At 39.6% G+C, this 15691-nt stretch overlaps 1 protein-coding gene across 1 annotated transcript in view; it reads left to right on the forward strand.

Annotated features, from left to right (window-relative positions):
• The first annotated feature begins 1616 nt into the window (after positions 1-1616).
• smc3 (structural maintenance of chromosomes 3) overlaps positions 1617-15691 on the forward strand; it is a 118006-nt gene continuing 103931 nt past the window's right edge. Inside the window, exons 1-2 of the mRNA XM_034187548.1 lie at positions 1617-1770; positions 3932-4007. Coding sequence (XP_034043439.1) covers positions 1756-1770; positions 3932-4007 — 91 coding nt within the window. The 5' untranslated portion in view covers positions 1617-1755. The remainder of the gene's footprint in view (positions 1771-3931; positions 4008-15691) is intronic.

Raw genomic sequence — 15691 nt, forward strand, 5'->3', positions numbered from 1 at the left:
CGTCCAGCTGATATACCCCTCAGCTGATGGATGTCAGCTGTTTCAGGTGATGGGTGAGGGCTGTCACCTGGGCTGCTCCTGTGAGGCGGCAGCGCCCTCTGGTGCCTGGAGCCCGCACTCCAGGTGGGGCGCCCTCTGGTGGTGGTGGGCCAGCAGTACCTCCTCTTCAGCGGCCCACACAACAGGAAATGGAGAATTGTCTAACTTTACATTTGACAAATTCCCATTTTCTGACTGGTGTATCTAGTCCTTCTAAATTCAAAATGTCTGAAAAAATTGTTCTTATATTTTTACAGTAGATGTCATTATTTAGAAGATTAAAATTAAATTTCCAATATTTGCTTGCTCCTTGTTTTTGGTTTTGAGGTTTTAGTTGTAAAAGAATTAGGCTATGATCAGTCAGTGGGGCAACAGAAATATCAGAGCTAATTTCATAATTTAATAACTCATGCGCAACAAGCCAGTGGTCAATTCTAGATTTATAATTAGAATTGAACCATGTAAATCTAATTACCTGTGGGTTAAGATGCCGCCATGCAGCCACCAGATTTTGTTCACTGTAGAAGGTATTAAAAAGTGTATTTGGGTGACTCAGTGTGTATCTGGAAGGCCATTTATCCAAGAATTCATCCTGCACCAAGTTAATGTCACCACCAATTATAACATTGTTGGTAAGGTACATTAGTTTGAGACTGTCTAGCTGCAGGGATATTTCTTCTAGCAGTGATCGGTTTTGACTTATAGTATTATATCCATATATATTAATCAAAATGATCTTAAAATTACCTATGTCAAGAATAAGGGTTAACCAGTGACCATGTTCATCTTTGTGAAAGTTTGTAAGCAAAATAGCTACTCCTGCTGACTCCTGAAGCCGGAGCACCCGGAGGGAACCCACACAAACACGAGGAGAACATGCAAACTCCACACAAAAAGGCCACAGGTGGGAATCAATCCCATGACCTTCTTGCTGTGAGGCAACAGTGCTAACCACTATTCTACCCTCAAATCAGAAGTCATATAAAATTCATTAATGACCCACATCTCAGGAACAAGATGAGACAATGAAACGCGGTTTTCTGCACTCTTTTTGATCGCATGGTGCTAAGAAATGTATCGAAAAATTAGGGGTCATCAGCAAGACATTGTAATAGTTTGGATGCCTTCTTCATAGTGTGTTTTGAAATGTAAATTACGTCATATAAATATAGGCTTCAGCAGTGAATGAAGCCTTTCAGGTTAATTTCTGTCTTTAGGTATTCCTTTTATGTAAGATCTTTATTTTAATGCTTTTCTTTTTCCTGTAAATAAAAAGTGAGGACTTTCTGTCTTTGGCGCCTCAAACACCGAAAAGTTGACTGTACCAACCGTGTGAATGGGGAGGTTAAATGTGACAAATGCGTCAGGGCGATGTGTGCAAACATAAGTATATTGAGACAATTCAGGATATTATCATAATAATTGGTTGTTATTTTTTGTAATCCTTAAATGTGATAATTGTACTATGATTGCATCACATTAATACATATTTTTAAACCATATTTTATACCCTGTTTTTAGAAAATGGTACGGTCTATTTATCCCGCCCCCGTCGCCATTTTCCTTGTTGTTGAGTTTAGGCGCACGGTCTTTCAGTGCATTTGAATGCCTGTAGTTTACTAATATTGGATTTTGTAATCCCCGACATCTGCACTTTTGTAGAGCGGGGGACATTATCACCAACTTTATTTAAGCTTAATTTCTGTTTGGACAGCAATGTATATCAAACAGGTAAGCTAAGTTGTGTGTGCTGCTGTCCCTGGCCTACGTCTACATTTTATTTTTACTGCGTGCGATTAACACATAATTAAATAACATTAAATCACGTGTAATTGTAGTCATAATTAGCTGATTTGTCAACCTTGCGCAATGTAAATGTATTATCCTAAATGTTACGTTGGTGCGGTGGCTGCCCTGTTTGCTAACACGCTATGCTAACATTAGCCGGCTAATTGAGTGCTCGTTGATTAGTTCATCCGTTCTTGGTGCTGCACATCATGTTATGCGTTGTTGTTAATTTAACTCGTTTTGAACTGTGCGAAATGCAAATCTGTGACAGACATCACAAATAGTCACGGTTAGTGTTATTCAGTGTGGGGCTCGCGGGCCACATTTGGCACACCTTCACTTTGTTTTAATATCAGGCTTCAACACAGTTTTAATTGTCCGATTCCATAGTGAACCTGTCTGATCTTTTATTGACAGAGTTAAATGTTAGTGTCTGTGTCTATTTTACACGTGCAGTTATGTACAAGTACAGATTCAGTTGTTCATATATCAGAATGTATGTAAATGACAAGACCACTTGCTGATGTGCTGTGGCTTCCAGTTTGTAATTCCTTGTGTTATTTGAAGAGTAGATATCAGTAGTCTCTGAGCTGTTAAATGAAGCTTTGATTCATGAAGCTTTTAATGAAGCAATGGCCTGGGAGTTGACATTTAAACATGGCAGGAGAATTTCTGTAAGCACAGTAAGAGAAATATGGGACTTTGAGAATACTTCACATGAAACCTCAAACATATGAATCTCTCAAAGGCAGATAAAAGCTGGTTTTACACAATATGACCCTATAATAATTACTTTGTTTCATCTGGAGTTTACTGTGGATTGCATTAATTTCTTGTGTGATTAGCAGGGCAAGCATAGTCAGTCATTAAATGCATGTTCGACCTGGTCTGCAAAATTTCTGTCATTAAAAATTACTCTGTATTTAGCTTTGAAATTGGGTTGTGATACATAGGGACCAGTGAACCCTTATCGTGGGGCTTGTTTTAATGCAAAGTGTCCACAACATAAAATAAAGACAGACAGGTCTATGAAGCCTTGCTGCTTATAACTATATGAGGTCTGTTAGAAAACTATCCAACCTTTTTATTTTTTAAAAAAACTACATGGGTTTGAATCATGTGCGCTTGCATCAGCCAAGCTTGAACCTTCGTGCGCATGCGTGAGTTTTTTCACGCCTGTCGGTTGCGTCATTCGCCTGTGGGCAGGCTTTGAGTGAGCACTGGTCCACCCCCCTCATCGGATTTTCATTGTCAGGGAAATGGCTGAGCGATTGGAGCAGCGCTGAATCAAATTTTTCCAGAAACTGTGAGAGACAGCCAGGTGGAAACCATTTGGAAGATTCAGACGGCTTTCGGTGAGGATACTCTGGGCGTCACACAGATTAAGGAGCATTACAACTGGATTAATGACGGCCCACAGCGGCGGAGGGCGCGCCGCGCTCCGAGCGGCCATCGACAGGCTGAAACGACCAGATCATTTCCAAAGTGAATGCTGTGTTGATCCGGGACGTCGTCTGACTACCAGAGAAATTGCAGAAGAGGTGGACATCAGCACTTTTTCGGCACATTCCACTGTTACAGGAGATTTTGTAATGAAAGACGTGCGGAGGAATTTGCGCGTCGGGACGGAGCCGCAATGGCGCACAACAAAAAGCACGTCCATGTTGGAAGTCTCACAGGACAAGTTGTGACATGCCCAGTTGTTACACAATTTCTCGGATACTCAGTCAACTGAAAAGCCACCGAAAGCCATCTGAATCTTCTGAATGGTTTCCACCTGGCTGTCTCTCAGTTTCTGGAAAAATTTGATTAATCGCTGCTCCAATCGCTCAGCTATTTCCCTGACAATGAAAATCCGACGAGGGGGGTCGACCAGTGCTCACTCAAAGCCTGCCCACAGGCGAATGACGCAACCGACAGGCGTGAAAAAATTCACGTATGCGCACGAAGGTTCAAGCTTGGCTGATGCAAGCGCACATGATTCAAATCCATATAGTTTTTTACAAAAATAAAAAGGTCGGATAGTTTTCTAACAGACCTCATAATTGCAGGGTCATGTTGCTGAGATGAGACTTTAATTTGCTCACTTTGGGTTGTTTTATAGGTCATTATCCAAGGGTTCCGAAGTTACAGAGACCAAACAGTGGTTGACCCCTTTAGTCCAAAGCATAATGTTATTGGTAAGTGTGTTCTTCTTTTTACCCAACACTTTTACAGTGTGCCACACAGCTTTCACTAGTATATGCTTTTCATTTGATTGATATATGCTGGTTGTGGGCGGTATAGCCAAATTTCTCTATGTACTGCATTTAGGTTTTCAGTGTATTGGTAATTTCAAAAAGTGGGCCTTGAAATGTAGTGGTGTATGATATTAGGAAAAAGTGATGTTGCAATTTTTTTTTTTTTTGCCCATAGCGATATATATTGCAATATATGAATATCTTGTTTTAATGGAAATTTTCAATTAGTCTTCATTTTTTGTTTTTGCTTCTGAAAGAGACGGGATTATTTAAAGGACATGTTGCGTGTGTTTTAACGTTCCAGTTAGCAACACATCAAAGTACTCATGATTGTAAATCTTCCTGCACACATGCGCCCATAATTAGTGGTCTCTTATGTTTTTTTTTTTTTTTTTTTTTTTTTTTTTTTTTTTTTTTTAATTCCTTTCCCGAAGCTAAGAAACAGGTGCATTTCCGGAAAACATCTCTCTCGGTAGTTCTCGGAATTTCTCTACATTTGACCTAGTTAAGAGCAAAACAGAAACATCCCAGACAGATAGAGTAAAACGAATGAGGTTATGTCCGATAACCGGCTTCTGAGCTTTTCTTTGAAAGCAGTGGCTAGGATTTACAGAGGAGATGACACACTTCAGGCCGAAACTCTTAACTTTTTCAGAGTCTGTCGGATTTTGGAATTTAAAGTGTCGTAATGCTGCTTTTTGTGCCACAGCTGCTGGTTTACTGCTGCGGATATGCCTTGACACACAGATGTATGTCTCATATTGGAAAAACGTAGAAGAGCTAATGGACTATCTAATGTGCCGCGATCCTGTCAGAGGTTGAGTTGAAGGCAGAGCTGCGATCGGACATTATGTGGGCGCGCCCACGATCAGAACCTGAGAGCAAGTGGACCTGGCTGACTGGAACTGGGAAATGATCTCTGGCTGTGGATCCGAGTGTGGATGAATGAACCATTATATGGCTGGCGATCGCAATTGTGATTGTGCGCGCGTGATGCATGCGTGGGGGCTTGTTTTTGTTGTGGACTAATTTGGAAATCTTTACACTGGGGTGAGTGCAATGTTTTTTTTTTTTTTCATCTTTTGCTTTGTGTTCTTTTTAATGGAGCTTTCAATTAAAGTGTTTTTTTTAACTTTGAGAGTGTATGTGTATGTGCATGCACAGCAGCTGTTTTACCCCCAATTTAAATGGACTTCTGGCTGAATTTGAACAATATATAATCGGTATTAAGCTTGTAGACTCTCTCTCAAATGTCATAAAACTGTCAATCTCTATAAGGAACTTTATATAAGCTGCTGCTTTTACCGCGACTGCATCAACATGAACAATTATCACTTAAAAACGTGTCATTATAACACAACATCACACTTATGTAAACTTCGGAATTAATCTGTGCCTCAGCTCGTTGAAGCACATGCTGGGACGCTTGTAGTAACTACGTCACCTGTCGGAAACACTCAAGTACTCACGAGTACTTTGTTTTCGGACGTCTCCGTAGCTGTTTGCTGCGAATGCCGTATACTTTGAAATCGCTCACGGAAGTGCACAAAGTAATCCTGGTGGATCATCGGCTGGTCACTAACAGCCTAAATCCAAATTGCTATGATTTCAGTGTGACATGTCCTTTAAGTGAATTTGAATCTGGTCAGAATGCAATTCCTGTTCCACATTCTACTGCAGTGTTGGCAGTAATGCACCCGTAAATTACTTGCCAACCACCATTAAACAAGAAGAAGAGGAGCATGCACATAACAGGTCACTCGCTCACTCATCTTCAACCACTTATCGGGTCCCAGAGGCAACAGCTCCAGCAGGAGATCCCAGACGTCCCTTTTCCGGGACACATTGACCATCTCCGACTGGGGAATCCCGAGGCGTTCCCAGGCAGTGTGGAGATATAATCTCTCCACCTAGTCCTGGGTCTTCCCCGTGGTCTCCTCCCAGATGGACATGCCTGGAACCACCCCCTAGGGAGACACCCAGGGGGCATCCTTACCAGATGCCCAAACCACCTCAGCTGGCTCCTTTCAGCGCGACGGAGCAGCGGCTCTACTCTGAGCTCCCCACGGATGACCGCATTTCTCACCTTATGTCTAAGGGAGATGCCGGCCACCCTCCTAAGGAAGCCCATTTTGGCCACTTGTACCTGCCATCTAGTCCTTTTGGTCATGATCCAACCCTCATGACCATAGGCAAGAGTAGGAATGAAGATTGTCCAGTAGATCGAGAGCTTCGCCTTTCGGCTCAGGTCCCTTTTTGTCACAACACTGTGGTAGAGCAAATGCAATACCACCCCTGCTGCGGAGATTCTCCGGCCATTGTCCCATCACTCATGAACAAGACACAGAGGTACTTGATCTCCTTCACTTGGGGCAATACCGCATTCCCAACCTGGAGTAGGCAATCCATCGGTTTCCTGCAGAGAACCATTGCCTCAGATTTAGAGGTGTTGATCCTCATCCCAACCGCTTCACACTCGGCTGTGAACCGATCCAGTGAGTGTTGGGGGTCACAGGCTGATGAAGCCAACAGGACCACATTATCTGCAAACATCTGATGGGGGACATAACTGGTGTAAGGAGCTAATCAGTGTAGCAGCAGAATGCTAGAACATTTACACAACAGGAGACTGCCTAAATAAAGTCTTTTAATCTGACCTGTTTTGTCCTTTCAGACAAATTAGTCATGATACCCCTGGAAAACTGTTATCATTATTACGATTAACCACAGCCATCCGTTATTTATTTAGCTGTCTGCTTGTAATGAAAAAATATTATTATTATTATTAAATCACACTCTTAACTAGGGATGGGTATTGATAAGATTTTATCGATATTGATGCCATTATTGATTCTGCTTATCGATCCGATTCCTTATCGATTCCCTTATCGATACCTCGTGAATTTTGTACTAAAAGTAGGCTTTACAGGTTTTCTATGTATTTCATTGAGTCTGAAAGTAAATAAATATGAAATTTGTCACTGTATCCTTGATCTCTGGACATAAATAAAAATAAACAAAATGGTGTTTCGCTTTGAAGTTATTAATTCAGACTGGATTCTATCGTTCTAACTTGACTCCTCAGAGAGCCGCACAACGTTTGGAGCCGTGTGAACAGAACGGAGAACGATTCTCGTTTCTTTCTTGCAACAAGACAGGAGTCCCAGTTAGTAACTTTAATCCGCACAAAAGTGACTCACGATTGACATATTCAGGGATGAAAGTGGTGAAAAACAAAAAAAAGCTAAAACCCAAAATTACCCCCCAACACCACCTGCACGAAAATGTTTCAATAAGTGAAGTGCGCATCTCGGGCTGCGCGGTGCATTATGGGTAGGCTAAATTTTTCGACTACCGACCCACAAGCTATGGCGGTGGAAAACAGTGAGGAGTACTGTGATTTGAATCACTTCCACCGCTGGAAAGATGACAATTTAAAGCGTCTTTGTAAGCTCTGCGGATTGCCTGTTACAACCAGGACTACATACGGCAGTGGACAGAAATGGAAAGAAGAGCTGGTTGTGCTTGCATGTGCTGCATCTGTACAGAAAGTACCGTTAGTGCTGACAAAGGAGGAAGAGAGCGCTGCTGTCGAAAATGACCCGTGCTTGTTGATAGTTGGAGAAAAACAAATTTCTGACCCCTTGAAGGCAACTGACGGATGGTTAGGCGAAGTCCAGAGACTGAAACTGTGGATATTGCAGAATATTTGCTAAGCAGGGATGAGAAATCGTGACTCCGCCGGCTTCATAATGACGACAATGACAGTGAGTCTCACATATAACCTCTTTGGTGTCACGTTTGTGTTGATAAGTTGACAGACATACAATGATATGTGCATGCATGCAGTTTGTTTATAGAACATGTCAATTTTACAATATTACGTCATTCATGGCGCGACATTACAGTCATAAGCCGATGCACGAAAACAGCGGAACAGTTTCAGGATATTGACAAAATAAATGTGTGCAAGACACTTACAGTTTTATTCCGTCTTTTACGTCCATCTGGAACTTTCTTTTCTGTGGTGAAATTGTGTAGAATGAACAGAGGTTTACGACCACATTTCTTCTTCTTTCCGCCTTTGTTTGGACTCGGTGGAGATGTGCAGTCGTGTGTTTTCAGCCAACTTTCAAGCCTATAAATTCCATTTGAGCATTTGAAAACAGCACAATGCGCCCCTGTCATTATTGTGTCGCTTAGGGTGGTTCAAAAAAGTAAAAGTTGGAAATTCATTACTCTCACCCCTTCATTTTATGATGCTTTGGGAAAAAAGAAAGCCTGCCAAATATGTTTGTCATACATTAATATTTAGAGGTAGCACATCATAGCTGAAGGTTGTAAATATATCAGTTATCGCTGCCCGAGTGCCCGTGCAATAGGTTATCCATTATCCAGTATCTAATCACATCACTTATAAAGAGGATAGAAGTTAACCATCTGAGTGTAATTAAAGTATAATTTTATATTCAATTTAAAACTATACCTGGGTTTAAATATTTCTTACAAACAACATACTTTCAAAAATGTTATTTTAGGCTACAAGCTGAAAATTTTGCTTCAATTCACAGCTTCTTTTCTTTCAGATCTTTGGTGCTGGTGAATCTAACATGAGATAAATGTAAAAAGAGACACTTGCTGATGCTTAACCATTAACTGGAAACTTCAGTAAAACATGTCAGCTACTAGAAGTAGAACATTTGTATACCTTATTGGTTCCACCGACTGAAATAAAGGGAAACAAATTGCCCTCAAATGGGCAAATACTCAAGGTATTTTTCTTCAAACACACTGATTTGAAGAAAACTGTCCATGATGCTGCTGTGACCTCTATAGACATGGCAATTCCTTTTTGGGAGAGAGCTAGAATCCCACTGAGGGCAAAGCAGCATCTGATCACAAAGTTAGAAAAGGTGTTCGGAAAATGGAAAACATTGAAAAAGACCAAGAATCGCAATACAGACAAGCAGAAGAAAGATGAAACTGTTTTGTGAATCTTTGGAGGACTTGTTTGACATGGCACATCAGGATGTCCTAACAATGATAAAGTTTGAAGATGACAGACAGTTCCTACTTGCTCAGCGAGAGAAAGGTAGAAGGGGATGCATGGCAGGCATAGATAAAATACAAACTGCCAAAGAACAAAGAGCAGAAAAAAGGAAAGCTGCAGAAGCAAAATACAAAGAGAAACTGGAGGAGCCTGGACCATCTAATGTCTCACTACCTGACACTGTCTCCAGCCAGAGTGAAGAGAACACAGAAAGTCCAGATGAAGAATTTGTTATGCCAGTGCCACAAAAAGCCAGTAAAATGAAAGCTGCTGTAACACCAGGACTTGCAGCAGCATTGGATAGGACCAAAACAACAGACAGAAGTGCCACCTATATTCTGACTGAAACGGCAGCAAGTCTTGGTCATGATGCAAGCAACTTAAATATCATTATCATGTAAAGGATGTTCTCTTATGTTACACAGCTGTATAATTGGTTCTTGTGCTGATTCATACATTTTTGAATATTAAGTACTGCAAGGCATAAAGAATATTATTGTTTGGAGCTAGATCATAATATATGTGGAAATATATAAAGCATAGACTTATTTAAATTGATCAATAATGAAACAGTATTTCATCAATAAAATGAAAATGCAATGTTTGATTGTTACAAAATCTTTGCTACCCCAGTATGTAGGTATTGTAGGAGCATGATACATGTACGAGAAGAACTACATCTCACAATTCATGTTTTAGTGTTAACTATTTTATGGGATATGAAAAGATTTGATTTTCCAGTGTATTGCCATAATTTCTGTCCTGACATATCAATATTAAACTGACAGAAATAATTTGGAAATATCTGGAAATGACCATACTATATGACAAAGTTATTGCCAGCAAAATCTTTAAGGCCTGTGTGCTACCAGTAAAAATTATTAGAGTTTTATGAAATTGTACATGATGTGTTTTTATGTTAGGTACAACAAATTTAGAGGGTGAGACTTGAAGTTTTTTGAAAAAATTTTTTTGACCATTTTTATGGACCACCCTAGTGTCGCTTAAGGCTTAAAGCCTTTGAAACAATCCCTGTAAAAGCCTTAACTTTTACAGTCCGCTAATGCTACTGTATACGAAATTCAATGGGAGGAGTGTGAGTGTGGTAGCTGGGATTTTTGCCCCTGTTTGACCCACGCATGCGCAGATGCGATGCGCACGCAATCTGGGACTATTCCAGACAATAAACTGGAGTGAGTGCATCATCCATTTAGGTGAGAAAAAAAAACCAACTTTTTCAAATTCATTCCAGTAGTATTCTGCTCTTACTAGGATGCAGCAGTTTTCTAGCTTGGCAGATAGTTCTGCAGGAAATCACTGAAGAAATTAACACATTGAAAATATGGTTTGACCGAAATAAACAGTCATTAAACTTAAATAAGACAGGGATGAAATGGAGGTGTAAGAGTGACTAGGTGTTCACAGGAAACACTTATTTATTTCTGTGTGTATTTATTTATTTATGTTCATTGTTAGTTGCTTTTATATTTTCTGTTGTGTTTCTATTCAGGTTCTTTTTGTCTCTTTCTCTAAAATAGTATATAATAAGTATATATTGTATATAATAATCATTAGATTATTAATATATAAACAAAAATAAATTTAAGAAATATTACAATTTGAAAACAAATGCACCCGAACGTGATGACAGCTGCAACTGCTTAATGCTAACTTTTAACATTGAAAATGCCATAGGCATGCTAACGCGTTAGCATTGCTCCCGGTTTTAAGTTATAAAATACATCTATCAACTGTTTCAGAAGACCATAACAGGTCGGTTTAACATAGAAAAGGTAAATGATATTCACAGACGTATGCTCTTTAGGGTTTTAGCTGGGGAAAATTAAGCAAAAGAAAGAATAAACGAAGCAATAGATCGAAGCATTGCTTCAATCTGCAAACCACTGCTTCGATTGGTTCAAGGTTCAAAGCAAAGCCGTGCTGCAGAAAAGTTGCTTACGGACCCGCTGCAGGGTCTGTAATCAATGTAGAGAAATGATCATTTTCCTGACAAACACCCCCCAAAACAACGGCCACTCTGAAGGACCGATAACAGAATCGTTAATCAAGAAGCTTATTGATGTCGGTGGATCGAATCATTTCTTAACGATACCCGAAAGGAACCGGTTCTCGATACCCATCCCTACTCTTAACAGCAACAACATGTCATTTATTATGAGCAGCTGAGGTTACAGAGGCAGGGCTATGACATTGTCGTTTCAGAAACGCGTAGATGCGAATCCAGCTTTTTCAAATTTATCCACTTTGGAACTCCTTTTCACTAACTATTGTTTTCAGCCACTGAAAACAAGATGAGTTGTGAGAGAGCAGCCTGGCTTTTTTTTTTTTTTTTTTTTTTGCTGAGAACGTGATTGATGTGTGCAGCAAGGGAGATGGTGCCTGTCAAGAATTTGCATTACCAGCATCCTTTATTTGAATAAATTCAGTGTCTTCGACATCTTTTGTTGCTTAGTCATGAAAAACGAAAGGGATTTTTACACCTATCACCTGACAATGTAAACGTGCATGTTTAATTTAATTATGCCACATCCTGCAAATGTAACAGTTACACACATGCACGTTGTGATGGCGATGCTCAAATGATATATCGTACAGACCTACTTGAATGAGTACTTAAACATTCCCTGAATTAACCCTTATGAGTCTATACAAATTGCAAACCAAATGCAAATTTTGAAGCACTTTACCAGTTCAGTTGTTGTATTGTGAGTATATCTGTTAGGCCTGAAGGTTATGGCTTTACTTGAACGGTAACAGCATCATAGTTCTCCCTAGCATTCAAAATTCAAATGTATTAATTTATATAGCGCCAATTCACGATGATTGTCTCAAGGTGCTTCACACAACATAATAAAAACAGAAAAAACTGAATTAAAAATTTAAAAACACGATAAAAAGACAAAACCATAAAAGAATAAAATCACATCATAACACTAATGATAAAACAAGGAAAACAAATGGGTCTTTAACCATGATTTTAAAAGTCTCCACAGTATCCGACTGCTGTATGTGTGCATTATAACAGAGTAACAGCCTGTTACGCTGCTGCCTGACAAAATTATGCTGCAGTAGAGCCATTATGTTGTTTTCGAGGATGTGTAGCGGGAAAACTATAATTTCTCTGATTGTGGATTCACTGATTCAGAAGCAGCACATCCATAGTTTATTCATCAACCTTCATCAAAGCCATTTAAAGATGTCAGTAGTGACTCACCTTTCTGCTGATTAAAGTCGCTAACCGGGACTCTTGTCTATTGCTGCGGGCAAGAAGCGAGAATCGCCTACTGTTTCACATCACGCAGTTTTTATTCATTCCTCATTAATGTGCCTTTTTCGTGTGGCAGCACACAGCCGTTCTCTGGCCAAGTAAAGTTGGAAAGTTATTCAAAGATTCGACCTTCTGGAATCAATAACTTCAAAGCAAAATGCCATTCTAGATCAAAATGACACCTCTTTCCAAAGGTTGTAATGCAGACAACAAACTACAACTGACCGAAACTGTTTTTTTTCCCCCTCCCCAAAATGAGATTTCCCCTGTTCTTTGTGAATTACATTCAGAGGTGGGATGAAGTCATTCTCAAGTCATCAATCTGCAAGTCCCAAGTCAAGTCTCAAGTCAGCTTGCAAACAATTGGTGGCCATTATGACTTGAGACTTGACTTGGGAGTTACTGATTCATGACTTGAGAGTGACTTGATGGTGACTTTGTCTCACCTCTTACTACACTGATCTTGATGTGCAGCTGGCCGTGAGACCGGAGCTCCGGGACCATCAACAAATTACCGTGGCGAAAGGAAATGTTTTGATTAAAAAAAAAAAAAAAAGTTTTTGTTTGTAGTGCCGCCAAACGCACATCACATCAGTGAGCTCTCTCTGGTTGTACTTAGATTAAAATGAATGTACCATTATATAATTTCAGGATTTTTTTTTTTTTATTGTAATACGTTTGCATAAATTGTAAGCTTTTTATTTCTATCTTGTAGTGCAACCAGACTCACATGGCACATCAGTGAACGCCCTCTGGTTGTACTTGGGGCTGCGGTGGGGGAGGTTCTGATCAGTTGTAGTTTGTTGCCTATATTACGTTTGGAAGAGGTGTCATTTGATTTAAAATGGCAATTCGCTTTGAAGTTATTGATTCCGGAATGTTGAATCTTTGAATATCTTTCCAACTTTCCTTAACTAACAACAGTAATGTGATCATGACGACACACTGACTCACCAAATAAATTATCCTGGCACTGGTAGCTCATTTTACAAGTGAAAACTCTCAATTTCTGTTGAACTTTGCTAACTTCCAGACCATGTGAAGAAAGCGATGTCTGTATATTAAGACATAATGCAGAACCTGGTGGAATTGGCCTCAACCATTGCTGTAATTCCTATTTCAACAGCAGGTGCCTCAATACACATGCACTGTGTCTGACTGTCAGCCCAAGGCTGAGGTTTCAAGTCCAGTGGAACCTTGGTTTTAGAACTCAGTTCCTTCCTAAATGGTGTTCTTAAACCAAAACCAATTTTCCCATAAGAAACAATGTAAAATGGGTTAATCTGTTCCTGGCTCCAAAAAGAACACTGTGTTTTTACATTTTTAACAGCACTTCATGTATAAAAGGCAAACAAATACAAAGAATATCCATCCATCCATCCATATAGTGTGTCTGTATTAATGGAGGTGATGTAATTGCAGGCCGACAATAAATTGAGCTCTCTGCTGAATGAAAGTAGTGCTACATGGTCACCTTGTTTCCACAAGCAATTGATTTTGAATTATATTGATTCACTTAATATTGTGAAGTTGTATCATGTTTAGGGATGCATATTGATAAGTTTTTATCCACCGATGCCATTATTGAATTGAATTTAATTTATTAGACACCCATGCAACAAAATTTCAGTTATTCGAGGTCTGTTAGAAAAGTATTGGACCTTTTTATTTTTTGCAATTATTTAATACTTTCCTAACAGACCTCGTATACAACAACAAAACTCATAAACAGTCAGAGGAAAACAAAGACTAAGGAAAAAATAAATGTACGAGGTCTGTGAGAAAAGTAACGGACCTTTTTATTTTTTCAAAAACTATATGGATTTGATTCATATGTTTTTATGTCAGCCAAGCTTGAACCTTCGTGCGCATGTGTGAGTTTTTCCACGCCTGTCGGTTGCGTCATTCGCCTGTGGGAGTGAGCACTGCTCCACCCCTCTCGTCGTTGTTTCATTGCGAGGAAATGGCGGAATGATTTGGGCTTTTTTTCCATCAGAATTTTTTCAGAAACTGTTAGAGACAAGCAGCTGGAAACCATTTGAAAAATTTATCTGGCTTTCGGTGAAAATTTTACGGGCTTCACAGAGAATAAGGACTGTTACTACAGCTTTAAAGACGCCCCACAATGGCGCGCGCCGCGCTCCGAGCCGCCATCAAGAGGCAGAAAACACCACATCATTTCTAAACGGATCGCTGTGTGGAGTTGGGACCGTCGTGAGCAATTTCTCTGGTTATCACAAGAGCTGGACATCAGCCATTTTCCGGCAGATTTCACTTTTAACAAGATATTTTGTCATGGAAAGCCGCACGGAGGCTTCGCACGTCAGGACCGATTCGCTGATTGAGCGAGACAAAGGAACACCTCCGTTTCGGAGTGCCAGGTCCCACAAAACCGGAACGGAATGAAGGACGACTCTTGTTTCTTGCCAGCAACAAGACAGGAGTCCCAGTTAGTGACTTTAATCTGCACAAAGGTGACTCATGATTGACATCTTTAAATGGCTTTTAAGAGGGGCTAATGAAGAAATTGCAGACCTGCCGCTTCTGAAATGCAGAGAAGCAATAGGTCACAGCACTGCTTCAAGCAGAGCCACTGCAGAAGCAGCTGTCTGCAATTTCAGTTTCAATTTATTTATTTATTCTTTTACATGAGAATATACAGTACAGACACAATACATTCACAGTAAGAACAGGAGTAGGATGAAGCCCAAGTCTTATTTAATCCCTACCCCTTTCTCACACAGAGAATACAGTAAACAATTAACATAGATGGCCACATACAGTATGATTTTTTTTTTTTTACATTGTTTTTACAAATAAGACTTCAACATTTCTATTTTAAATTTATGTTTGAATTGAATAATATTCGAACATGATTTTAATTAGTTTCCCAAAGAGTTCTATAACTTAACTCCAGCATGTGAGACACTCATTTAAGTGTTGTTCTAGAAAAAGGTAATTTAAAATCAAGATTTCGTCTACTATTTTCATCATTCATAATAAAAAGATTTTGCAAAATTTGTGGTAACAAATTATGTCGAGCTTTGAACTTGATTATCAATGTCTGTAAAGAGATAAGGTCTTTAAGTTTTAACAGCCCTGACTTCAAAAAGAGTCCAGAAGTGTGCGCTTTTGGAGGAGCTCTTTGCAGAACTCGTATCACTTTTTTTTGTAAAATAAATAAGGGCAATAAATTAGAATTGTAGGAATTACCCCAGACTTCCAAGCAATACATAAAATATGAGAGAATTAAGGAGCAGTACAAAATTCTTATTGCATTATAAT

This window comes from Thalassophryne amazonica, chromosome 15 (genome assembly GCF_902500255.1).
Source record: "Thalassophryne amazonica chromosome 15, fThaAma1.1, whole genome shotgun sequence".
Classification (NCBI taxonomy): Eukaryota; Metazoa; Chordata; class Actinopteri; order Batrachoidiformes; family Batrachoididae; genus Thalassophryne; species Thalassophryne amazonica.